The sequence below is a fragment of the Lolium rigidum genome, chromosome 5 (assembly GCF_022539505.1).
Source record: "Lolium rigidum isolate FL_2022 chromosome 5, APGP_CSIRO_Lrig_0.1, whole genome shotgun sequence".
Classification (NCBI taxonomy): Eukaryota; Viridiplantae; Streptophyta; class Magnoliopsida; order Poales; family Poaceae; genus Lolium; species Lolium rigidum.
Window position 1 is genome coordinate 248155466 of NC_061512.1, and position 25651 is coordinate 248181116.

Sequence of the window (25651 nt, forward strand, 5' to 3'; positions counted from 1 at the left end):
CGTTCTACATGTCATTGGAAGTAGTATCAACTATTTTCCGGTGCCATTGCTCCTGTGTTATTGCTACTCGCTGCCGTATTACTTGTTACTATTGCTCTCATACTATCTGCTTGCTTTCACATCACCCCTGTTATTAGTGATTTTCCAGGTGCAGCTAAATTGACAACTCAGTTGTTAAGGCTTATAAGTATTCTTTACCTCCCCTTGTGTCGAATCAATAAATTTGGGTTTTACTTCCCTCGAAGACTGCTGTGATCCCCTATACTTGTGGGTTATCAATATATATGTTGAAGTTGAAAGCAACCGCTGAAACTTATATCTTCCTTTGTGTTGCTTCAAAGCTTTCTACTAAGAATTTATTGCTTTATGAGTAACTCTTATGCAAGTCTTATTGATGCTTGTCTTGAAAGTACTATTCATGAAAAGTCTTTGCTATATGATTCATTTGTTTACTCATTATCTTCATCATTGCTTCGAATCGCTGCATTCATCTCATATGCTTTACAATAGTATTGATCAAGATTATGATAGCATGTCACTTCAGAAATTATCCTTGTTATCGTTTACCTACTCGAGGGCGAGTAGGAACTAAGCTTGGGGATGCTTGATACGTCTCAAACGTATCTATAATTTCTTATGTTCCATGCTACTTTTATGATGATACTCACATGTTTTATACACATTATATGTCATTATTATGCATTTTCCGAGCACTAACCTATTGACGAGATGCCGAAGAGCCGATTCTTTGTTTTCTGCTGTTTTTGGTTTCGAAATCCTAGTAAGGAAATATTCTCGGAATTGGACGAAATCAACGCCCGGGGGCTTATTTTTCCATGAAGCTTCCGGAAGACCGAGGGAGATACGAAATGGGGCCACGGGCGCCGCCACACTAGGGCGGCGCGGCCTAGGGGGCCCGCGCGGCCCTAGCGTGTGGGGCCCCCGTGACTCCCCCGACTCCGCCCTTCCGCCTACTTAAAGCCTTCGTCGCGAAACCCTCCGTACCGAGAGCCACGATACGGAAAACCTTCCAGAGACGCCGCCGCCGCCAATCCCATCTCGGGGGATTCAGGAGATCGCCTCCGCCACCCTGCCGGAGAGGGGAATCATCTCCCGGAGGTCTCTTCATCGCCATGATCACCTCTGGATCGATGTGTGAGTAGTCCACCCCCTGGACTATGGGTCCATAGCAGTAGCTAGATGGTTGTCTTTTCCTCATTGTGCTATCATGTTAGATCTTGTGAGCTGCCTATCATGATCAAGATCATCTATTTGTAATGCTACATGTTGTGTTTGTTGGGATCCGATGAATATTGAATACTATGTCAAGTTGATTATCAATCTATCATATATGTTGTTTATGTTCTTGCATGCTCTCCGTTGCTAGTAGAGGCTCTGGCCAAGTTGATACTTGTAACTCCAAGAGGGAGTATTTATGCTCGATAGTGGGTTCATGCCTCCATTGAATCTAGGGGAGTGACAGCAACCTCTAAGGTTGTGGATGTGCTGTTCCACTAGGGATAAAACATCGATGCTTTGTCTAAGGATATTTGTGTTGATTACATTACGCACCATACTTAATGCAATTGTCTGTTGTTTGCAACTTAATACTGGAAGGGGTTCGGATGATAACCTGAAGGTGGACTTTTTAGGCATAGATGCATGCTGGATAGCGGTCTATGTACTTTGTCGTAATGCCCTGATTAAATCTCATAGTACTCATCATAATATATGTATGTGCATTGTTATGCCTTCTTTATTTGTCAATTGCCCAACTGTAATTTGTTACCCAACATGCATTTATCTTATGGGAGAGACACCACTAGTGAACTGTGGACCCCGGTCCAATTCTTTACATCTGAAATACAATCTACTACAATTGTTCTTTACTTTCTTCGCAAACAATCATCATCATCCACACTATACATCTAATCCTTTGTTTACAACAAGCCGGTGAGATTGACAACCTCACTGTTACGTTGGGGCAAAGTACTTTGATTGTGTTGTGCAGGTTCCACGTTGGCGCCGGAATCCCTGGTGTTGCGCCGCACTACATTCCGTGACCAACAACCTTCACGTGTTCCTTGACTCCTACTGGTTCGATAACCTTGGTTTCTTACTGAGGGAAAACTTACTGCTGTGCGCATCACACCTTCCTCTTGGGGTTCCCAACGGACGTGTCGACTACGCGCCATCAGGGAGTCGCCATAGGTTTTCGGCGAGGTGCGCTGTCAATGTTGATGTTGCGAGGGGGTAGCATCTCTTCGCCTTGCCATCTTTTTCTTTTCTTCCTCTTGGGTGCGCTTGATCTCTGATTTCCAGTGGGTTTTTAGGTCTATGGCTTTCTCAAGGGATGCTTGCGCATGCTTTCTGATGTTCACGGTCTTGCTTAAGCTCCTCGACTATAGCCACCTTGTCCTTCAAGATGGATGCATTGAGTTTGACCAAATGCCGGGATTCTGCCAAGAGTCCTTTCCGTCTTGCCTCCAAGGCTTCCAGATCCGCCACCTCCTCTCGGGTGATTGGATTGATTAGGATCTCCTTGTGCTTGATGTTTTCTCCGTTCTCTCCTACTATCTCCATGAGATTTTCAGGTGAGATCTCCTCCGGGATTGCAGCTTGAGTCAGATTCTTCTCTGAATCGTCCTCTTCTTCCTCATCAAGGCCACCCGAGGCTGTGTAGACCTGCTTAGGCAGCAATGATTCTCCATCAGCTTTCTTTGCTTCCTCCAACTCCTTTTGGAAAGCCTCGTATTCTTCTAAAGCCATGGGAGAGGCGTCGTATGAGAGTGGGCTGAGGCTCCCGAGCACAGAGTCATCATTGTTTTCGGCACCCTCTGGGTACTCGGATGTGTTGCAATCTCCGGCACCCTCTATCCACATGGGTCCAACACCCTCCCGAGGAGGGCAGATCCTGGCGTATGTGTGAGAAAGTGCACAATGTGACACCTCTGCTTCTTGAACACCTGGGAAACCCAGGCGGATCTGCGTTGGTCTTCCACCGTTGTATCATGCTCAGGGGCGGATAGGGTGGGCGATGAAATTTCCAGATTTAAGGCGGAATTTTTCGTAGAAAACTTATGCGACTTAGATCGGATCTTTGCAGCTGCGTCCTGCTCTGCAACGGTCATAGCTGCAGTACTTACCAGTGCGTTTCCGCCGAAATCGACGGTCTCGCCGATGAAGATGGGTATCTCGCCGATCGCGATGATGGAGAGCTTGACAGGGTATGTCCTAGTCGGAATCCAGCACTCATCCGGAGGGACGATCGAGAAGTTTCCAGCGTACAAGACGCGCCCCACGGCGATCGTGTCGCCGACACCTCCTAAGGCGGAACCGCCCGGTTCCGGCCTCCAAATGCCACTGACCCCACGGTGGGCACCAACTGTCGTTGCCTACTCGACAATACTCCGGAGGAGGGATCCTCACGGTGGTTTGAGAAACAAAAGTAAATAAGAACAAAGAAATAAACTGATGTAACCGAGAGCAGCGAGTATGGTTGCAGGAATGACAATATGGCTAAGGTGTTCTCGAGGATTGTTGGTTCCACCACTAGCATTAATTACCAACACAAATTAGATAATCTATATCGTTGTTCTCATTGTGTGTGGGAAAGGCTTGATAATGAGATATGTGTTTGATGATGCATCTCTAAATAATCACCGCAATGACCTTAGGCAAGCCACCTATTGATCCATCACAATTAAGGGATGCCCCTATGGTTATTTATGTAAGCATAGTGAGTCCTTTCTTATCCCCTTCTTCCATACAATAGTGCGTCGCTCATGGTATGTCACTTCCCCCCGTATGCACTACCATAATTCCAAAGGTAGTTTCCTCTCATGACCAAAGGCAAATATTACATGGTTGACATCATATAATATCACAAGAGAAAACTAACACACAATCATAGCGCAAAGTCATAAATCATCTTTACTCAAATCATAATATAGCTAGGGTTTCTAAATCTCTCCCCAAGAACAAAGGAACTACTCACACGTGAAGGCAATCAAGATGATCTCAAACATATGAATGTAATATGGTAGTACAATTGAATACAAGATGAGATACACACTAGGGGTTGGATTACAACCAAGTAAACAAAAGGGGATCAGTGTTGGAGACGGTGTTGATGATGATGATGTTGTAGATCGGTGTTGAAGCCTTGAAGATCCAACTCCCTTCTCCTCTTGAGTAGTGGTGATGGATGAGATATTGTGGAGGCGGCGGCTATGGAGTCTTCAAGGCGGCAGGGCTCCACCGTGGAGGTATGTGGTGATGGTTCTCTCTCCCTTGGATCCTCCCCTCTTTATATAGGCCTAGGGGGTCTCCAATAGCCCCTCCACGTTGCCTATGACCTAACGAAGGTCTAGGAACAAACGAGGGCGAATTATGTGAAGAAACACATCCAGAAAGGCATTTTCCGCACGTCCAGACCCGTGGTATGGGCGGATGGTATGGGCGGACCCACCCGTACCGATCTCTAAATGCTTTTCGTATTTTGGCCACTATTTCCTCGTACGAAGTTTGATTTGAGTGTTTTTGGGCTCGTTGGACTACAACATCATAGTCTTAGATCTTTATTTTAAGATGATGGAAAGTATCACTTTTTCCACTCCTCAAATGACTAAGTTTGCGCATGTAGGTCTTCCATATTTCCCTCTATTGATTCTTTTGCCTTGCTTTATCCATAGTAGTCCATAACACCTACATACATATAAAAAATGAAGGAAAAAGTAATAAAACCGTACTAAAATTAATAAATATGCAAAGCTTATATGAAAGTGAACAAGAACTCGTGAGTACGCAAAATAGACATATGTGTAGCTAGCTGGAGCATGAAATGAGTGATAATATGAGTAATAGTATACTTAAAAACCTCAATAAAAAGGTGCAAAATTTCGAGCTATCACCAAAGATGGAAACAACTTGGAGCTCTTCATGACGTGAAGGAGAAGACAGCTCCTCGGAAGTACAATCACCCCCATGTTGCTATAGACTATATTACCACCGACTATGGCCATCACATTAATAAACTATCTTTAGAGTTGCTTTAGAACTTTGCTTGTCTTGAGTCAAGAGACTTATTTTTCAGGTTCAATGTAAATAAGATTGCTCGTCTTAAGAAGATTTATCATGGATCTTGTTATCAATCATATGAAAAATAACCTGAAGATATTCATTATTCATACACGGAGAATTGGAGACTTTAAATATTGTGTTGATATTTGAAAGGCACGTCATGTTTCATGTGGTTTATCAACTCATTGAGTTATCATTTCTTTTACACAGGCCGCAGCCACAATAGTTGTACGGGCTTTCATGGGGTCCAAAATCATGAAGACCTAATTGCGCAACACAATGTGATGGTTTGTTGATAACTTGATGATGTGCTACACTGAGCAAGGGACATTCAAAAGTTTTGATCGATAAAATTACGTAAGATTTTCAAAAAAAGGTAGAACTTTGTCATTGCCTAGGAGTTCTATGCATCATCAAAGCTTCATTATTGATATGTTTAGGTTCTACTTATATTCAAATACATGTTTTCTATTGTACTAAGTGATCGTAATATCCCGTAACTATTTTAGTCTTTGCATCATTTTTACTGGATTTTTACCGCGCCACGCACCACGCATCGATGGACCTCCGATGGCCGAAATGAACAATCGGGTGGCAGTTTAAGTTTTTCAAAAAAAGAATATTGCAACGTGACAAAGTTGCATGGCGCACAACTGTTTTTTGACTTCCACCAAGTCGAGCCGAGACGTCCGCGTGCAATGAGTCTTTTTTCCACTGCTTATGTGTGTATGTAAATTGAGCATTAAGCTCAGTACTCATTTGTTGTACCTTTATATGGGCACTTTTGGTAGTATGGGCCGATTTCTGCGCTCCTAGGGCATGTCCTGTGAGACATAGCTCATCTGAAACGAGCTTCGAACCATATTTTGCACTTTTTTTGATGCCCTAAGTTGCATTACTGGGTATCTAGGTGTTATTTTATTTGATTGCTCGCATGTCTTGTTTTAGCCTCACATCTTCTCCGCATGATGACCTTACTTTTTACCCTCCACCTACCGCAATCATTAGCACAAACGTCCAACCGGACACACCCACGACAACATGTAGAAATAACACACGATGCCACCGCCGCCTCCGAGGGTGGATAGCACCATGGATTACCACCTCTCACTTACAATCACCATGTCGCCATCAACAAAGTCAGGCACAAGGCCTACCACGATGGCATGCGAAAATACCACCATGCCGCCGTCGACGTCGAGGGTGGTTACCACCATGGATTACTACCTCTCACCTGGCATCACCACATCGTCGTCCACGAAGCCGGGCACAAGGCCTACCACGATGACGCATGGAAATACCACCATGCCGCCGCCAACGGTGACCACGACGGTTACCACCGTGGATTACCACCATTAAAATGACCAACACGGGGATGAAACGGTGGAGCGATGAACAAGATGATCAAGAGGGCAAGCAATACATTGAGAAACACAATATATTACACTCAAATGAACTCCCACAGGTGCACAAGTTACGCTATACCAGCGAGTCGTTTATCTATCTGTTTAGTCCACCGAAACAAAACAAAAACTTACGAAAATGAGAGTTGTGCGAAACGGTGAGGTGAAGCTACTTCTCAAAGAAAATTTCAAACGGTAGAACATGTGGAAAGGATCTGATGAAATCTGCTCAAAAAATCTCTGAACATGAATACGAAATTTACGATTTACAGCAAGGAAAACTCGTCGGAATGAAACCATATCAGCAACGCTCATCTTTTTCATGTAGAGATTATCTGATGTGAGGCATGGCTGTGTGCCTTCCAGTGCTGAATTCTACCGAAGGTTGGAGTACGTACGGGTATATCCACATCTCATATCTCCATCTGCTGTTGGTCTTGATGGAAGACGACCAATCTACATATGCAGCAGACTGAGCTGTCACTGTGCATGGGCGGGAGCTGGAGGAAGGTGAGGAGCAATGGCAGTAAAGTCCCCCACGGACATGAACATCCGCGGCAGGATCGGAGGCCGTGACCCACGGCCACGGGGACAGTATGCAGCACAGAGCATTAAAGCGGCTGTCATGCTCGTCGCCGTTGCCATGTCCATGCATGATCGTACGACGAGCACGAGCAGCTCCCCGAGAGCCACTTCTTTTCTCTGCAAGTTTTACCTGAGGCACGGGAGACGGTACTAGCAGCATCAGCACTCGAGCGGCAGCTCGTCAATGGCCACCGCCTGCACGGTTATTTTTAGCCCGGGCTTTTCTCTCCGACATGGGGATCGATGGATACCGCCGTACGTGCATGCGCAGCTTCACATGGCAGGCAGAGGCGGGTCCCTCGTGCGTCTCCTCAATGACCCTCGTCCGCCACGACGGTTGGCCGGCGCGCCGTTCAGCCTGTTCGTTAACTTCCCGGCGGGTCGAAAAGGGAAGAAACGTTTTTTTTTCTTCTTCTTTCCAACACGAGAGCTCCGAGAATCACCTCCTCTTGTTTCTGGCCCCGTCTCGTCCTCCCCTTCCCTCCTCCATTCTCTTTCCTCTCGTGGAAGAGGGGAGGAGGAAAGCTTTAGGCAAGAAGAAAAATCGATCAGGGGCGACGCCGACACCTCGCCGGCGGCCGGCATTGCCGTTTTCCCTTCGCAGCGTACGTACGTGCGGCTTCCGACCTCCCGCGCGCAGGTAACAACCTAATTAACCGACCTGCCGCCTCGGCTTCCTTCTCCGTTCCTGTTGCTTCGTGTCATGAAAAATGCTAGCGCCTAGCTGCATTTCGTTTGTTGATTTTGGCTTCCAGTCCATCGCCGCGATTTCACCTTTCGAATCCGGCCCGCTGACGCATGTACTACGTACCTCGCCATAGCAAATTAAGCCACGCGTATTGACGAACACGGTTTATCTCGCCGCCGTTGATAGCCGGAAAGCGACAGTAGCAGATAAGAATAAGACCAGCAACGAAGAAGAAAGCAACAAAGTTGGAAAACAAACATCCCCACCGCCTGTTGGAGCGGCGCTATCGGCCCTATGTACGTTTGTACGTACGGTGCCTCTAGCCCTCTAGCCTGCCCGGAGGTAGAGGACAGGGGAGGCCAACACCGACCGCGCGCCGAACTTCCCGGGCGCCTTGCTCCTGCCGCCTGCCGGCATCCGTCCACCCGTGCGCTTGACATGTCTGTTTGCACCGTTGCTTGACTAGACGCTGGGCGTTTCAGGGAGGAGATAATTTGCAAAGGAGTCAGAGACGAAGAGGGTGACGATGGCGGGCGGGGAGGAGAGGATCGTGGTGTCCGTGCGGCTGCGCCCTGTGAACGCCCGGGAGGCGGAGCGCGGCGACGGCGCTGAGTGGGAGTGCTCCGGCCCGACCACGCTCAAGTTCCTCGGCACCATCCCGGAGCGCGCCATGTTCCCGGCCACCTACACCTACGGTACGCACGCACGCACGTCTCTTGCTTCCATCTTGGCCGCCATTGCGAAATGTTCATTTCTCCATTCGTCGACGACCAGACAGGGTGTTCAGCCCGGAGTGCAGCACGGCGCAGGTGTACGAGGAAGGGGCCAAGGAGGTGGCCCTCTCCGTGCTCGCCGGAATCAACTGTACGCACGCTACATATCCTGAATAACCTTCATGTGTTCGCTTAATGTGCGTGTGGCCTGACATTTAGTTTCTTGGTGGCATCGGTGTACTCTGCGTGCGCGTGCAGCCAGCATATTCGCGTACGGCCAGACGAGCAGCGGGAAGACGTACACGATGGTCGGCATCACGGAGCACAGCATGGCAGAAATCTACGGCTACATAGATAAGGTGCATCGCTCTGGTGCAACGTTGCAGCTAATTACTGTTGTTAATCTGTTTCCTCTTTCAGTTTTGCATAAACATCTGACATTCTGCATGTAAACTGGGCTCTGTTTTGGTCTGTGTGCATGTGTTCAGCATCCTGAGAGGGAGTTCATCCTCAAGTTCTCGGCCATGGAGATATACAACGAGGCCGTCAGGGATCTCCTCAGCTCCGACGCCACGCCTCTCAGGCTCCTCGATGACCCGGAGGTGAACTGCCAACCAATTCTTGCTGCTTGCCTGAAATCAGTTTCGACATTTTATTTCGTCATTTCTGTGCTGCAATGTACTCATGTCAGCACAACCGTGCTTGAATTCAAACAGAAAGGAACAGTGGTAGAAAAACTCACCGAGGAGACGCTGAGGGACAAAGGCCATCTCCTGGAGCTCCTTGCGGTGTGTGAAGGTATGGATCAGCTGAATCTTCCTTTTCTTTCACTGAACCACTGAAAAGCTGGAAACGACATTCAGCACCAGCAGCTCCATCGGTTTACTGCTGCTTTGCTCATCCATTTGTGTTGTGCCACAGCTCAACGACAGATTGGGGAGACTAACATGAACGAAACGAGCTCTAGGTCTCACCAAATACTCAGGCTGGTAGGTCCCCTGTGACACTGAATTATGATTTGCATTCATCTTCTGCAAGAACTGTCGTGTTCTTAATCTCCTGCGTAATCCGCAGACGGTTGAGAGCTCAGCAAGGCAGTTCTTGGGGAGAGGCAACTCCAGCACTCTTGTGGCATGTGTGGTATGGAACTCATATACCCCTCCCTGTTCTTTCATAGATCTTGTTAAATGCATGTGCCTCTGAGTTTCTCCTCCTGGGCAGAATTTTGTGGATCTTGCAGGAAGTGAGCGTGCTTCACAAACAGCAGCAAGCGGTATGAGGCAAAAGGAGGGTAGTCATATCAACAAGAGTCTGCTTACACTGGGCAAGGTCATTCGGCAGCTCAGGTTTGTTGAAGTGCAAGTTCAAGCTCTCAGACCAACTAGTTTGGTGTGTGAAACTCCATATTTCTTTCATTTGATGTAGATTCTCATTAACTTTCCTGATGCAGCGGGGGTAGAAGCGGACATATTCCCTATAGAGACTCGAAGCTCACTCGCATATTGCAGTCTTCTTTGGGAGGCAACGCGAGGACAGCCATCATCTGCACAATGAGCCCAGCGCACTGCCACATTGAGCAGTCCAGGAACACACTCTTGTTTGCAAACTGTGCGAAAAACGTAGTCACCAATGCACAGGTCAATGTTGTGATGTCAGACAAGGCATTGGTGAAGCATCTTCAAAGAGAGCTTGCCAAGTTGGAGAATGAGCTCAAGCTCCCTGGATCAGTCTCATGCTCTAATCATGCTGAGGCTCTGAAAGAGAAGGATGACCAGATTAAAAAGGTGTGGTTACTCTTAATGAAACATCTTACTTTATAATATTTATTACTACTACTCAAATAATCCATCTTTGTAATACATACTATTATGGATTGCTAGCTGGAAGAGCAGCTGAAAGAATTAATGGAGGAAAGAGTTACTGTTCAATCTCAACTTGATAATTTCCGCAAAGTTGCAAGTGATGATCATCTAAATGCTCACAAAGCAAGGCGATGGGTACTTGCTCTTTCATGTTTCATTTTCCTTATTATGTTAAGCAATTCTAGTAGTCCCTGTAGCTGATTAAAATACCTCTGACAGGAGGAACACAGTCGGTCTTCAGATTGCTTTCCACGTAATATGTCCGAAGATGCATTTTCATTTTCAGATACTCATGATATGTCGTATCAAGATGAAGCAATGGATGAACCGTCAGCGCCGCTACCACGACGACCCAGTAACCATGTTTTCGACAGGATAAGTGAATACCAACAAAAGAGTGTGGCCTCCCAATCTGCATCTGAGGTTTCTGAGGAGCATTGCAAGGAAGTACAGTGCATTGAAACTAATGAGCTCAGAAGAAGGAGAAGCCAAGAATCCTTTCATGCATGCAAACCTGAAACAGCGGAAAAGGAGAAGCAAGCTTGCACTGATGAAGAGAAGCATGATGAAAGCGTCAGAAAAGTCACAGAAAATGCCATCGAGCTATATGCATGCGATTCTGACGCATCTTTGGACATCGAGCAATCAAACACTGACGACGAACCATTGGCCCTAAAGAGGTGTGTGGTAAGCTCCAGAGATATTGCACTAGCTAGGAGCAGTAGCTGCAAAGCAAGCTTCATGGTAATACCAAACAGCTGGTTTGATGATTCCATGAGTGTAAACATGACAACACCACCAAGTGAACATTTCAAGTATCCTCCAAGAAGGCCAGAGAAGGTCAGGAGGAGCGTGTTTCCTGAAAAAGTTGCCTCGGATGCCGTCACCGACAACAGCACAGGCAACACTGAAGAAGAAAGTGCTGTGAATGACACGAGCTGCGTAAGTGAAGCTAAGCAAACTGAGGAGAACGATGCATCCCAACAAGAGGAAAGTCAGGTGCAAGTCAGCACAGATTCATCACTGAGCACCTTCGAGTCTCCTTCAAGGTGGCCCTTTGATTTCAGCAAGAAGCAACGAGAGATCATTGAGCTGTGGCACGACTGTCATATCTCCATAGTGCACCGGACTTACTTCTTCCTCCTCTTCAATGGAGACCACACAGATCACATCTACATGGAAGTAGAACACAGACGACTGTCCTTCATCAAGAGTTCCTTCATCGCAGATGGTGAGCCGAACGCTACTATTGCGTCAAGGTACTTATGAAACGATGATAATGAACACAATTCCAGCTTATATATAGAGAGGCAAACACAATTATTATTCCTTTAAAAATAAATATTGTTGTTGTTGTTGTTGTTGTTGTTGTTGCAGTTTGAAGACTCTTAAGTATGAGAGGGATATGCTGTACAGGCAGATGGTGAGGAGGCTCGGCTACTCAGAGAAGGAGAGCCTCTACAGCAAGTGGGGGATCGACAAGAGCACCAAGCAGCGGAGGCTGCAGCTGTCGCGCCGCATCTGGACACAGACTGACATGGAGCATGTGAGGGAGAGTGCTGCGCTTGTTTCGAAGATGATCCAGCATCTAGAGCGTGGGCAGGCCATCAAGGAGATGTTTGGGTTGAGCTTCTCTCTGAATCTGCGGTCTGGAAAATCTTTCAGCTGGGGTGGAGGCTACTCCTGAGTCTTGAGATGAGTTGGAGTTTTGAAAAATGTGACATGGCAGGTAGATGGATACATAGCACAACAAGCTGCTCATCGGGAAAGATTAGATTGACATCGGCTCCGAATTTGGTTGAGTAATGCTGACGGGCTTGCCTATGTTTTGCTGATTTATGCCGGTGACTGACTTTTCTGAGCGGGGCTTATGAAAGTTAAATCAACCAAAAAAGGGATGCATGCTAACTATTTTGCACTTAACTGCATGATGTATTTCCCTAATCAGTGTATGCATCTATATCGTGCCAACACAAGGCCTGCATGAGCTTGCAGTTTCACTGTAATTCTTCACTATCCTTGCCACTAATATGACCACTTCAAGCTTATAGCTTCTAGTCTATGCTGGATGCTGTGAGGCGTACATGGCCCCAAGATGGGTTGTGATGTGTAGTGCACTTGGTTGGTCGGTATCCAGTTGATGGATTAGAATGGTTGGTCACTGCCCGCCTTTCGTGTTGTCAGTTATAGCAGTTGGTGAGTGCAGGCTAATTGGCTGATGCTGTACTCTACCCAACAATTGTTGAAGCCAATTTGGTAGTATCTATCTATCTACTGTCGTCCTTACATTGCTTTCACTGATGATAAATTTTCAATGCCCCCATTTTCTATCATCAGTTCCAGTACAAAAGTACTAGCGCATATCGTAGCTCAAGATGTAGGAAGAGCATAATAGAATGCCCAACATGCACCATAGTTTTAAGCTTCTGAAGACATGCAGATTTTAGGTACAGCCATGATGCAAATTGAGTCCAACTCACATATAGAAAGGGAGATTACCATTAATCCAACCAATTTTCAGTCTTCATCCTCACCCAGTCCTGTCCTCGCCCCATTTGAACTGAAAATAAAGGATAAGATGAAGGTTGAAACTTCAAATACAGTATATCTCAATTTTTCAGTTGGAGGAATCTAATCTCATCAAATCAAATATTAAAAAGCTTCCAGATTCGTCAACATTCAACTAAAGAACGAAGTTCATAGCCGGACATTAGGTCTAGAGTTCTGACAAACCTCGGATTGATGCGCAGTTTTGGCGGCAGAGAGGCCACGTCCTCGCCGCCGCATCGCCGGGAAACTGCGCCGCCGCATCGCCGTCTGCCATCCTCCGATCCGCCGTTTTCGGGCGCCTGTTCGTATGGGCCTTACTTTGCAGTTTGACTGGGCCTTAGAAGAAGCAGCTGGGCTTTGCTTAACTCTCCAGTGGGCCCGAAACCCTCGCTCTCACTCCGCAAGTCTGCACACCTCTTCTCTCCTCTTCCTCGCGGACGGTTCAACCGAGGCGATCCGGCGGCGGCGGTTGGCATCGAGCTCGGCGGCGGCATGGCGCTGCGGATGGCGGCGGCGGCGTTCGTGCGGCGCCTGGCGCCGGCGCGGTCCCCGGCGCTCCTGGCGGAGGCGGAGGCCGTGACGTGCGGGCGCGGGGACAAGAAGACCAAGCGCGGGAAGCGGTTCAAGGGCTCCTACGGCAACTCGCGCCCGAAGCGGGACAAGAAGATCGAGCGCATCAAGGACCGCGTCGAGGTGCCCCGCTCCACCCCGTGGCCGCTCCCCTTCAAGCTCATCTGACTGAGCTCAGGGAGAACTCCCTCCGCTCGGTTCGTCAGGCTGCCTAATAGGGTTTCGCTTTTACCCCCTATGGTTTGCTGCTACTCTCAGCTGTTCTCCGTTAGCTCCGCTTGCAGGGCATGTCATTTTCCTAGCTTTCTGTCATATTGGATTCTGTCAGATGTTTACTAGACTACTATCGAATCAACCTGCCATTGTAACTTGTAGTCGGTATGCTCGAACGAATCAAGCTTTTGTGTACTTCTATCCTTGTGCTGTCTGAGAATGATGATAATAAATCATTGGGAATGAAATTTATAGTTGACAGGTTATTTATGTCTTCAGTTGTTGATAATACTATCATACTGTAATGTAGAAGGGGTGGATAACGAAGGTGTTAACATTGATTTTTTGTGTGGCAGTCCACAGTTGATGAGTGTCCGTTTAAATAACTTGATTTGTTTTTATGACATTGGGCATTCAGAAGTTCCATTCTATGTGACTGTTGAATCTAGCATTTATGTGTTTTGACCTTTGTTTACAACTGGATACAACTAGAGAAGTATAGTTAGCAACTGGATACCGTATATACACCTGAAAGTGAGTGAGTGCGTTTTTGGGACCATGGTAATTGCGTTGAATTTTGTTCAGAATATTATTATTATCTTATTAAAACATGAGCCTCCTCTGCTACATGCCAAATGGTGTTGATTCCTTTGGTTTTAATGTTCACGTGCTGAACATGCAATCTTATTATCATTTATATCACCAAATTCATTGTGTGAAGAAAAATACTGGTGAATAGCTCAATACTTCTTTTTTTTTTAGCATATTCATGATTAGAGATAGATGGGGTTGAAGTTCATACCAATTCAATGGTTTGGCTGTCTGAACTACTTGACTCATCTGTCTTAGAATCGCTACGAAATTGTGTTTATTCATTGCATATCTATGCTTAGAATTTTTCGTTGTGTTATTATGAGATTTATGCCACTGGTGCGCCAACATGGTGTAATCTCAGAATACCCTGATGTTGCTTACAACCATTTTTGTAAATTCTCATATAATTTCTCCTTGTTTGGTCCCTCCTTTCAATAAGGCAGGCAAGAGTCTAGAAGATACTTCATTTGTTACTATTGTTCCAGAATGCCAATTTTGTACCTTTAGATTTATAATAAACTAATTTCAGTTTCTGCTATTTCTGTAGACTGATAGTACCTGTTAATTTTGTGTCTTGCACGTTTCAATGGGCTGTAGTTACATCTGCCTCGAATTGATGTGGAGCTAAGATACATGATTTCCTTCTCCAGCTATCTACTTGAGCTTCTGATACTGTAGTGTTTTTTCCCCTCTGCATAAGTGCATGACAGTTGCCTTTCAGCAACTATTACCAGAAAACGTTATCTAAATATGTCAGTGGCCACCGGCAATCTAGAGCTAGTACAAATATCAATGTAAATGCCCTTAAGGAACACATCGTGTAGGGATATGAAAGAAGCTGAATTATGTTTAACGGATTCAACAGTAATTCAGAATGTCAAATGAGAATATTATTTTCCACCTTTTGTGCTACCTTAAAGAGTCGCACTTCCTGATGTTGCTACCATTGTTGGTTTGCTTAGATGATACCTCCAGTTAAATACTATTCGTCGTAAGTGTATGTCTTGATTGTTGAATATATGTGTCTAGTGATAAATACTACAAGGAATGCTGAAGCACTATAATAGCGTCGAGAGGGTCTCCATCAGACCGTCACTTGGTCAGCTGATCCATAGACCAGTTCAATGCTAGTTTTGGTAAATCGAAGAATTGCTTTGCAATTTTCCCAACATTCATCATGAAGTGGTGGTTGACTGGTTGGTACGGTGAGGTGTGGGGGCAAATATTTTTGTACTGGGTGTCTCAAATAAATCTGGTATCTTCTGGGCATACTTGGAGGGTTCTTTTTTTGTGGGTATACCTGCTTGGAGGTTGTTGATGATAGGTCTCCTGCAATTTTCTGTCTTGCTGGATGTTGTGCATCTGTTTTCCCCTTCAGAATGCAGCCTTCCATGCCCCTGCCTGGATGAAGTCAGGTTGCCGTCAGGTAATGGATCATAGATCGATGAGCAGTGTGACTGACCATGACAAGTGAGCGGCCAGAAGGATTTCGTACGCCGAGTAAGTCTGTTTCTGCTTGATCGAACTTCCTGTAGCACCATTTATTGGAGCAATCCCTATACAACCCTGTTATACTTATTAATACTGGAGACAGAGTCACATTCACACACTGACGCTAGTGTAATCTCGGAGGTGAAATGATAACTGTCCAGTTAGCCTGGGCCTCTGAGAGCTTCGTTGATCATGGATACCAGTGGATCCATCCTGTTGGACGGGAGCCCGCGCTGACTGTTGCTCCTTCATTGCTAGGCTTGTCCTGGTCGACCAAACCATCCGTTCCTGGTCCTGTCCGGAAGGAAGGATCAGGACGCACAACTGTGCTGTTCTTGTTACCAAATTCACTTGTTGCTGTTACTGATGAGGATTGCTAGGTCCATCAAGGTTATCCGGTTCTGATGGGCTAAAAGCTATGCCATTGCAGTAGTGCACTGCAAGAAGTAGTGCCTCGTTGTCCAAGAAACAAAGGGAAGACCTCATCACGGTAGGTTAACTAAGAAGGGAACCCGACTGAAACCATAGCCAGGACAGGCTGACCTAGTCTAAACTAGCAAGTTCAGGTCAGCTGTGGCAACAAGTCGACCAAACCAAACACGCACAAACCTTCCGGTTACCTTGGCTCGGTACCAACAAGCCGCAGCTTGGCCATTTTGACTTCGCCATAAGAAACCATCATGTAGCAACATCACTGCCGTCGAGTGTGTATTGAATTTTGATAGCTGGACTTTGCGATATAGTAATTACGTTGAATTTTGTTCAGGATATTATTATCTTATAAAACATGAGCCTCCTCTGCTACATGCCACATGGTGTTGGTTCATTTGGTTTTAGTGTTCTGGTGCTGAAGATGCAATCTTATTATCATTTATATCACCAAATTCACTGTGTGAAGATAAATACTGGTGAATAGTTCAATACTTCTTCTTTTTAGCATATTTATGATTAGAGATAGATGGGGTTGAAGTTCATACCAATTCAAAGTAGAATGGTGTTGCCGTTAATGTCAATAGTTTGGCTGTCTGAACTACTTGAGTCATCTGTCTTAGAATTGCTACGAAATTGTGTTTATTCATTACATATCTATGCTTAGATTTTTTCGTTGTGTTATTGTTTCGAACAGGATTAAAGAACATGCAATGCATTATGGGTTTATGCCACTGGTGTGCCAACATGGTGTAATCTTAGAGTACCCTAATGTTGCTTACAACCATTTTTGTGAATTCTCATAAAATTTCTCCTTGTTTGGCCCCTCCCTCCTTTCAATAAGGCAGGCAAGAGTCTAGAAGACACTTCATTTGTTACTATTGTTCCAGAATGCCAATTTAGTACCTTTAGTTTTATAATAAACTACTTTCAGTTTCTGCTATTTCTGTAGACTGATAGTAACTGTTGATTTTGTGTCTTGCACGTTTCAATTGGCTGTAGTTACATCTGCCTCGAATTGATGTGGAGCTAAGATACGTACATGGTTTCCTTCTCCAGCTATCCACTTGAGCTACTGATACTGTAGTGTTTTTTTCCTCTACAGAAGTGCATGACAGTTGCCTTTCAGCAACTATTACCACAAAACATTATCTAAATGTATGTCAGTGGCCACGGGCAATCTAGAGCTAGTACAAATGTTAGTGTAAATGCCCTTAAGGAACACATCATATAGGGATATGAAAGAAACTGAATTGTGTTTAACACATTCAACAGTAGAATGTCAAATGAGAATATTATTTTCCACCTCTAGTGCTACCTTAAAGAGTCGCACTTCTTGATGTTGCTACCATTGCTGGTTGCTTAGATGATACCTCCAGTTAGATACTATTCGTCGCAAGTGTATGTCTTGACTCTTGAATATATGTGTCTAGTGATCAATACTACAAGGAATGCTGGAGCACTCTAGTAGCATTGAGAGGGTCTCCATCAGACTATCACTTGGTCAGCTGATCCATAGACCAGTTCAATGCTAGTTTTGGTAGATCGAAGAATTGCTTTGCAATTTGACTGGCATTCATAATGAAGTTGCGATCGACTGGTTGGTATGGTGATGTGTGGGGACAATTTTTTTGTACTGGGTGTCTTGTGTAAATCTGGGTTCATCTGGGCATACTTAAGAGTTATTTTAGGTCATACTTTGAGGATTCGTTTTTGTGGGTATACTTAGGTTGTTGATGATAGGTCTCCTGCAATTTTCTGTCTTGCTGGATGTTCTGCATCTGTTTTCCCCTTCAGAACTGCCTGGATGAAGTCAGGTTGGCTGTCAGGTAATGGATCATAGATCGATGAGCAGTGTGACTGACCATGACAAGTGAGCGGCCAGAAGATTTTGTACGCGGAGTAAGTCTGTTTCTTCTTGACCGAACTTCCTGTAGACCAGTTCGATGCTAGTTTTGGTAGATCAAAGAATTGCTTGTGGAGACAGAGTCAAATTAACACACTGATCATGTAGACCATTTATCGGAGCAATCCCTATACAACCCTGTTGTACTCATTAATACTGGAGATAGAGTGACATTAACACACTGGCCCTAGTGTAATCTTGGATGTGAAATGATCAGTGTCCAGTTAGCCAGGGGTGGCAGTTAGAAGTATTCAGATTTCTCTCAAATACTGGGCTAGAAGACAGTGTCCGAGTCTCTGAGAGCTCCGTTGATCACGGATACCAGTGGATCCACCCGGTTGGTTGGGAGCCCGCGCTGACTGTTGCTCCTTCATTGCCACGCTTGTCCTGGTCGACCAAACCACCCGTTCCTGGTCCTGTCCGGAAGGAAGGATCAGGACGCACAACAGTGCTGTTCTTGTTACCAAATTCACTTGTTACTGTTACTGATGAGGATTGCTAGGTCCTTCAAGTTTATCCGGTTCTGATGGGCTAAAAGCTATGCCATTGCAGTAATGCACTGCAAGAAGTAGTGCCTCGTTGTCCACGAAGGAAAGGGAAAACCTCATCACGGTAGGTCAATTATTAGAACTACTGAAACCATAGCAACAAGCCGACCAAACCAAACACGCACAAACCTTCCGGTGACCTTGGCTCGGTACCAACAAGCCGCAACTTGGCCTTTTTTTGCGGGTCGCAACTTGGCCATTTTGACTTCGCCATAAGAAGCCATCGTGTATCAGCATCACTGCGGTCGCGCTTCTCGGCCCATGCTTGTAGACCTCCGATAATAATGTTAGTAGCAAGATCGTTAGTTCTTAGCAACAGTTTAGGTCCTTTGGAATTGCAGGATATTCATTCATCGGAGTTTTGGAGGATTCTAGAAAGACCTTTGAATCTTTGAATCAAAGGAATGACATGTCCAAAGTCTTACGGATTGCATTCCTATACCTCAATCCCATATACAAATCTCAGCATACGCTCTAAGCTCTTCTTTACACTCATTCGTGTACGATTGAGATAGCTTTCCTGTCTTCTTCTAATGTTCCATTGAAATAACTGTTTCTACAGTTTTCTTTTGTTTCGTTACTACGATCGTACTAGCAAAAGCATTCAAATACATTTACCCCCATCGCGTCACTACAAGCAAAGTTGTGGCGTAAGCAGGGTATATGTGCACGGTGGATTGGTGCGCGCACAAAACAAAAAACGCTACAGTGATTGGCCAGCATGCAAAGAAAGGAAGGGTGGTTCCACTGAAGTGGTGGTAGGCACCACGGTACGGCGGCGCAAAGATGCGTAATGGCGACGGCCTCGCACGCAACCGCATACACTGTTACAAGATCCCTCTGTAGTTGCTCTAGCACAGTACCGGCATCGATCCAAGGACATAAATAAATACGCAAAGAAGAAGAAGATAGATAAGCACGGCGTCGATGGAAGCAGCAAGCACTGTAGCGGCAGCATGGACGGACGATCGATGGCGATGGCGATGGCCAATGGCGACGAGAAAGGTGGATAGGCCCTAATATAAAGGAGGGCGAGGATCAAAATCAAAGCGAGGCCAAAGCCGGGCACTGTTGGAGTGTTGATGGTAGACGGATGGCGCCACAGTGCCGGCGGGGCCGCCGTGCGGATTCCGGCCGCACTCGCGTCGTGGCTGGCCGTGGTACGTGTGTTGCTGGCCGGCTCCTCGCCTCTCGTTGCCGTCCCCCGCTCCGACCATGCCTGCAATGCACGCCGTGTCTCGAGGCTGAAGCCATGCCGGTGGTGTACTGGTCAGCAGTTCGTGTGGTGTCGATGCGTGGCCCGTGACCACTTCTCATGTTTTTCCCTGAAACTTTCAAGATTCGGTCTAGTCAGAAGAATTTGAATCAAGTTCCTGTCGATCCCAAAGCTCCGAACAAGCCGTGAGCCCTGTATGTTGACATGTACCGCGAAGAACAGGGGCCATTACGGCCAGTTTTCCCAAATGCGCATAAACCTCACGCTGATGTTTGCTGCAGTCGCATAGTACGAATCCTGTCCAAACACTAGTACTACTTCTGTTCGTAAGATGTCTTATATTTATCTAAATTTTAATGTATTTATATACTAGCTTTTTTACAATGGATGTTCCTGTTGTTTCAGTTGGGCACTTGGGCGCGATGCAAACATGTTAGCCCATTTATGTGCTAAATAAGCTAGTGTTGATAGGAGGAGATGTCTATGAATTAATTATAACCTAGGTTTTCTCACATATACTCTTATGAGTGATTGTAATCTTGTTAGTTAATCGATAAGCTCTCTGAATTCACAAAAGAAAAAGAGACCTAGAGCTTTAAATTATCGTCGGTGGTAGAAATTACCAAAAGGGACTTAATATAAAGGAAAGGAACACACATGCCCCAACATTTTGCACTTAGGACCCGAAAGAAGAAGTAAAAACGTGATTAGGTCCTGCTCCTTTGCCACCACAATGGATCTTGAGCTCAATAAGCCAACCACGACATCAGCGGGGACGGTACCACTTGGGACAGGGATGCGGGAGGGCCTCCAATTTGGGACAGCAGCCTAGAGGTTGAACAAGACCTTCTCATGTCGACCGGGACATCCGAGGCAGGAGCAGTCGAAAGATCCCACTAACGCTCCTCTGTTGTACATCCATCCCCCAATAGATTGGAGCAAGAGACCCTCACATTCCTCGTCACCTTGACGAGAGAAAGGAGAAGATCGGCTGCACATAACGGTTAGATTTCGAGAAGCCTATTTAAGGGGTTTTCTTTTCGATGACTCTTCAATCTTTTGAGCTCGTTTTTGCCCTTATTATTGGCATTTTTTTAGCTTGTTATCTCCCTATTCTCTTTATATTTTTTAATTTAAGGAAAAAAGAGAGATAAGATCTGGCTCTACAATCCAACCAATCAAAAATCCGTATGTAAAACAAGCCGTGAGTTCTGCTATGTGACCCGTGCACTGCGAAACTAGACTGAAAAAAGGGTATGTAGGGCATCTCCAACGGGGCGACCCATCCCGCGCCCGCGCGTCCGGATGGGTCGAGCCGGACAAAAATGCGGCCCAACGCGGGGACGCACTGCAAAAGCGGATGGCTGCAGCGTCTGAACGAGCGCAAACCCGGCCCAAATCCGGGCCGGGTTTGCGTGGCCGCGGATGGCACGTGCCGTCCGCTCGCGTCCGCGCGTCGGTCGCCTCGTCTCCCTTGGGCCCACCCGTCGGTGACCAGTGGAGGCTATTAAATGGGGACCGGAGGGGATCCGGCCCTCCACCTGCACCCCACTCCACTCCCGCAGCGAAATCGCCGCCATGGCCCCGAAGCGACGGTTCGCTGCCGGAGCCAACGACGACGAGGCGAGCAGCAGCCGCCGTCGTCCGCCGGCGCTGCGGTCGTCCGGACGAAACCGAGGAGGCCTCCACATCGTAGAGGCCGCCCGCGCGGCGGCGCAGCATTGCCGCAACCGCCGCCGCTCCTTCTCGAGCCCAAGCCCGAGTCCTCGGAGGAGGACCTGGACCTCCGCGCCGCGCTGCGCTGCTCATCTCGGCGGCGCAGGAGGACGCGAAATGGCCGCACCTCCATGCGGCCATTCGCACCTCCGAGATGGAGCAAGCGGCCCAGCAGGCCGTGGAGGAAGCCGAGGGCTGGGAGCTCTACACCCAGGCCCGCCAGGCGCGACGGGAGGAGGAGGAAGCGGCGCGGCGGGAGGAGGCCAGGCGCCGCGCCGACGAGGAGCGCCGCGAGGAGCAGCGGCGGCAGGAGGCCAGGCGCCGTGCGGAGGAGCAGCGGCGGCAGGAGGCCAGGCGCAGCGCCTTAGGGAGGAGGCGCTGCTCCGTGCGCCGCCGCATCCTCGGGTCGCTCCGGACCCCCACTCGGCCTGGGAGGAGGCCCTGTGGTCTCCGTGGCCGGAGTCCCCGGCGCGGTCGAGCCACAACCGGTGCCTCGCCGCCGGGGACGTCGTCCACGACGACGACGATGCCGACGACGCCCACGGGGGCTAGGCGGCGCACCGGCGGCCGCGCGCGCCGCCGACCAAACCCTAATAGAGGGTTTTTCGTTTAAATTTTAAAGCCCATATAGGGGCTTCTTTGTTAGTTATTTGCCCAAAATAGGGCTATGTACAAATTTGCCCAAAATAGGGCATATGTTTAATCAAATTTCGTTTAAATTTGCCATTTTTCTTTTATTTTCGTGTTTCTCCGATTATGCGCTGCGTCCAAGCGTTGGGCGCAGCGCGCGACCCAAACGGACACGCGGACGCGGGCCGCTGTCCGCGTGTCCGCTCGGCCACCCAAACGACCCAAACCGAACGACCTAGCGCGTCCGTTTGGGTCGCGCGGTTGGAGATGCCCTTAGCCGGAACCACATAAAAATGACAATGCTTGCTGCAGAACCAAATTACAGAGACTACCGCCATCTTCAGGTTCAAGCTGAAGGGAGACACCTCGTCATTTTCGCTGCACAAAAAATGACAGGACACTCAAGTAGGAGCACGTACATCATTTCATATCGGGTGAAATAATATTCTACGCAGCGATCAGTAGCAGCATACAGAAAGAAGGTCGAGAACTTATCCGGTCAACGATAAGAAGTAACTTGCCTGGACACGGAAACCGTGAAGTGTACGTGCGTGCGTTGGATAAGTGACAAGACAGTAACCGGAAAGGAATCAAACGGGAACAATCAGCAATAGTTAACGTTGGGTCAGTGTCAGTCAGTGGACCTGCGAAAGCGTCAAACTTTGCTGCTGGGCGATCACACGCATCCATCGCCCAAGCAAAACTCGCCAGCGCCACGGGAAAGCGGGACACCTGGATTACATGTGCGACTGAGCGAGTGCACGAGGTCCATTTTTAAAGAGGAATCGTGGAAAGCAGCTAGGGCAATCCACCTTTGTATATCTATCAGCTTTTGTAGAGTAAACACTAGAGCACTATATTTCTCGGAAATTCAATTCGGCTCCCGGGTGCGTATGCTCCCTCTACCAAAAAATCATATTTCGAAATGTCGAAAAATTTGGATAAAAAATTCTACATGTACATCTCCATAATATACGTGTGTTCGTCAAGTTTCACGAAAAACCAATATTTTGTGTGGTCTATATAAAAAAGAGAAAGTTTATCTTGTGAAAAGCATTATTTTTAGCACTGAATTTTGTCTTTTTTACACACGTCACACGAGAAGTCGATTTTTTATGAAACGACTTTGTGAGCACGTAGCACGTGAAGATGTAAGTACGAACTTTTAGTTTCAATTTTTTTAAAATTTAAAATTTATGTAAGATGCTTTTCAAAATATAGGGTGCATATGCACCCATGTTCCAAAACACCGCTCCCTATATTTCTTAACTATAGAAGAAGAGAATTGTGTAGACATTTTACATCGGCCTCTAGACAAGGAAAAACCCCCAAGAAGCTAGCGAGCAATGAACATCTCTTTTTTTTTACGAAAAATTCACCGATCTATTTATAACCATCACAATGATATGGTAAATTTAGAAAGTAACAAAAGTTATAAATAGGTCTTTCGACCACCTAACGACAACTACACTCACCTGAGCGAGCCGAAGTCACGCCATCTTCCTCGACCCTCCCTCGCTGGAACCGGGCAAAGCATGTCGTAGTAGAATTTGTTGTAGTAGATAGACGACAAGTCATGCTCCTAAGGCCACGAAGGAGTAACGCACCACAACCATCGCAAATAATGAGAACCACAAATTGAAAGAGATAGACCTGCAACCACACCAACAAACGCGAAAACCGCCCGGATATCAAGAGATTTGCTAGACACACAATTCTACAGTCCTCCGTCGATGCTAAAAGCACCACCGAAACGGAGAGATCCCTGGGAGGGCCTTATTCTGACTTTAAGATATTGTCGCTGCCTCACTATCTCGAAGAAGACACTGAAACTTCCTAAAAGAAATTGAAAACCCTCACGCTAGCAAGGGGTCGTGGTCTACCGCAGCTCCAAGTCCCCAACTCCCGAGGGGACGTCACTGCCTCAGCTCCAAGTCTCCACAACATTGTTTCTAGGGAAAGGCCATCATGGTAATTTACTGATCTCAAATAATAGTTACATCGTTCATGATGATTTGCAAAGCGGAGCTAGGGGTTCATCGACCCAATTACAATCAGATATTGAATCAAAACTAAACCTATCTATTACATGAGCTGTGTTGTTTGCTTCCTATGAACGATGCTCAAACTCCACCTTTCCCAGTCATATAGTTGCTCTCACCATACAATCTGCACAAATTCCTGCTGCTTCATTCCAAACTCTGCCTTGCCCTCTCATTGTATTAATCACTTCAATGAATCACACTTAACTTGTACTAATTGGCATCCCATATGATTTGCAAGGTTAAGTTTAAGGCGTGATGCCATTGCTTCCGATATTTCCACTGTTGCTACATGTAGGACCTGATTGGTTGCTTGCATTGGTTTTTCATGTTTCGCTCCGTCGCATGCAGTTTGCATCCGTATCTACCGTATGAGTGGAAATGTGACTTGAGTTAACTTTGGTACTACGTTTAGATGCTAACAATCTTACTTGGGTTTGGTTGGAGAAAACAAGATGCAATTCGATTGGTAGGTTGCAATTTGAGGAGGGGTGTAGTTAACTTAACTAGTTCAATCATAATCACATCTAATCTTCCTAACTCTTCTTTGTTTCGAGATAAGGTTTACATGAAAAAGATGCGTCTCGACGATGTGATTCCATTCCCGTGATCGGTTCGTCGTTTCATCGAAACGTTTCAACCTCGGTTTCGTGTTCCTTTTTGAGCCTTTGTGGACAAGTTTTGTGTGTATTTTTCACACACGGTCGACCATTTAAAAATTCCTTCGGGGAATAGCTTCACCTCACTATTTCGTACTACTTTCGTGTTCAATATTTTCGGTTTCGACATTCATAAATGAGTAGATCTACAACTACGTACAATGTACTAGGAAGGCGTAGATGTACTCGTATACGAATGTCAAAACGGAAAAATATAAACACAAAAGTCATGCGCGATAGTGAGATTAACTTACTCCTCGAAGGAATTTTGACTAAAAAGGTTGAAGTAAATAACTTTTAACTGCAAACCAATATTAGTTTTTAACATTTTCTTACTTTATTATTATTTAAAGAAAATGGTAAATGGTAATTTGTAATTTAGGGTTTTTTAAAATACCACTAATATTTAAGTTAATGAAATATGACAAAGAACATTAATCTTAATATTTTCTTTACTTACTGAATAGCTATTGTTAATTTTTGAAACTTAACTAATTACTGAATTTTAAATGTATTTTGAATAAAAGAAAAGACATAATTAATAAAGGTTGAATAATTGAATTTTTATTTTAACAAATATTTTAATATTATATTTTTATTGAATAGAGTTTATTTTTTTGATAATTTTGATATCTTATTTGTATTTTTCTGAGTTGAAATGATTTTTATAAATTTTTGCAAAGTTTCAGCATTTTTCTGGATTTTGAATTAAATTGAAAATACTAAATGTACCGGTCTAAATCTAACTACTGCT

At 46.0% G+C, this 25651-nt stretch overlaps 2 protein-coding genes and 1 long non-coding RNA gene across 4 annotated transcripts; 2 read left to right on the forward strand and 1 right to left on the reverse strand.

The window, feature by feature from the left end:
• Positions 1–8061: 8061 nt before the first annotated feature.
• On the forward strand, positions 8062–12333 carry LOC124653387 (kinesin-like protein KIN-7J). Of its 2 annotated transcripts, XM_047192452.1 has the most exons (12): positions 8115–8453; positions 8533–8622; positions 8730–8830; positions 8960–9073; positions 9188–9269; positions 9393–9460; positions 9546–9611; positions 9693–9817; positions 9922–10255; positions 10352–10468; positions 10553–11592; positions 11711–12333. In XM_047192452.1, the coding sequence occupies exons 1-12, from the start codon at positions 8285–8287 to the stop codon at positions 12018–12020; spliced, it is 2616 nt and encodes an 871-aa protein (XP_047048408.1). In that variant the 5' UTR covers positions 8115–8284; the 3' UTR covers positions 12021–12333. The 2 variants fall into 2 exon arrangements, with proteins under 2 accessions (XP_047048407.1, XP_047048408.1); XM_047192451.1 differs by having other exon boundaries at positions 8062–8453; positions 8960–9269.
• On the reverse strand, positions 8898–10957 carry LOC124653388. The gene is made up of 3 exons (XR_006987887.1): positions 10544–10957; positions 9214–10225; positions 8898–9103 (listed from the first exon to the last, which is right to left on the reverse strand). It is a non-coding gene; the product is annotated as an uncharacterized LOC124653388 (long non-coding RNA).
• A 1042-nt stretch (positions 12334–13375) lies between the features above and the next one.
• LOC124657856 (30S ribosomal protein S31, mitochondrial) lies at positions 13376–13932 on the forward strand. The gene has a single exon (XM_047196338.1). The coding sequence runs from the start codon at positions 13376–13378 to the stop codon at positions 13619–13621; it is 246 nt and encodes an 81-aa protein (XP_047052294.1). The 3' UTR covers positions 13622–13932.
• Positions 13933–25651: the final 11719 nt, after the last annotated feature.

Coding starts and splice junctions, on each gene's coding strand:
- LOC124653387 (XM_047192451.1), top strand. CDS start 8,285: ATGGCGGGCGGGGAGGAGAGGATCGTGGTGTCCGTGCGGCTGCGCCCT. Junction 9,612..9,692: donor GCACTCTTGTGGCATGTGTG/GTATGGAACTCA, acceptor CCTCCTGGGCAG/AATTTTGTGGATCTTGCAGG. Junction 10,256..10,351: donor AGGATGACCAGATTAAAAAG/GTGTGGTTACTC, acceptor ATGGATTGCTAG/CTGGAAGAGCAGCTGAAAGA.
- LOC124657856 (XM_047196338.1), top strand. CDS start 13,376: ATGGCGCTGCGGATGGCGGCGGCGGCGTTCGTGCGGCGCCTGGCGCCG.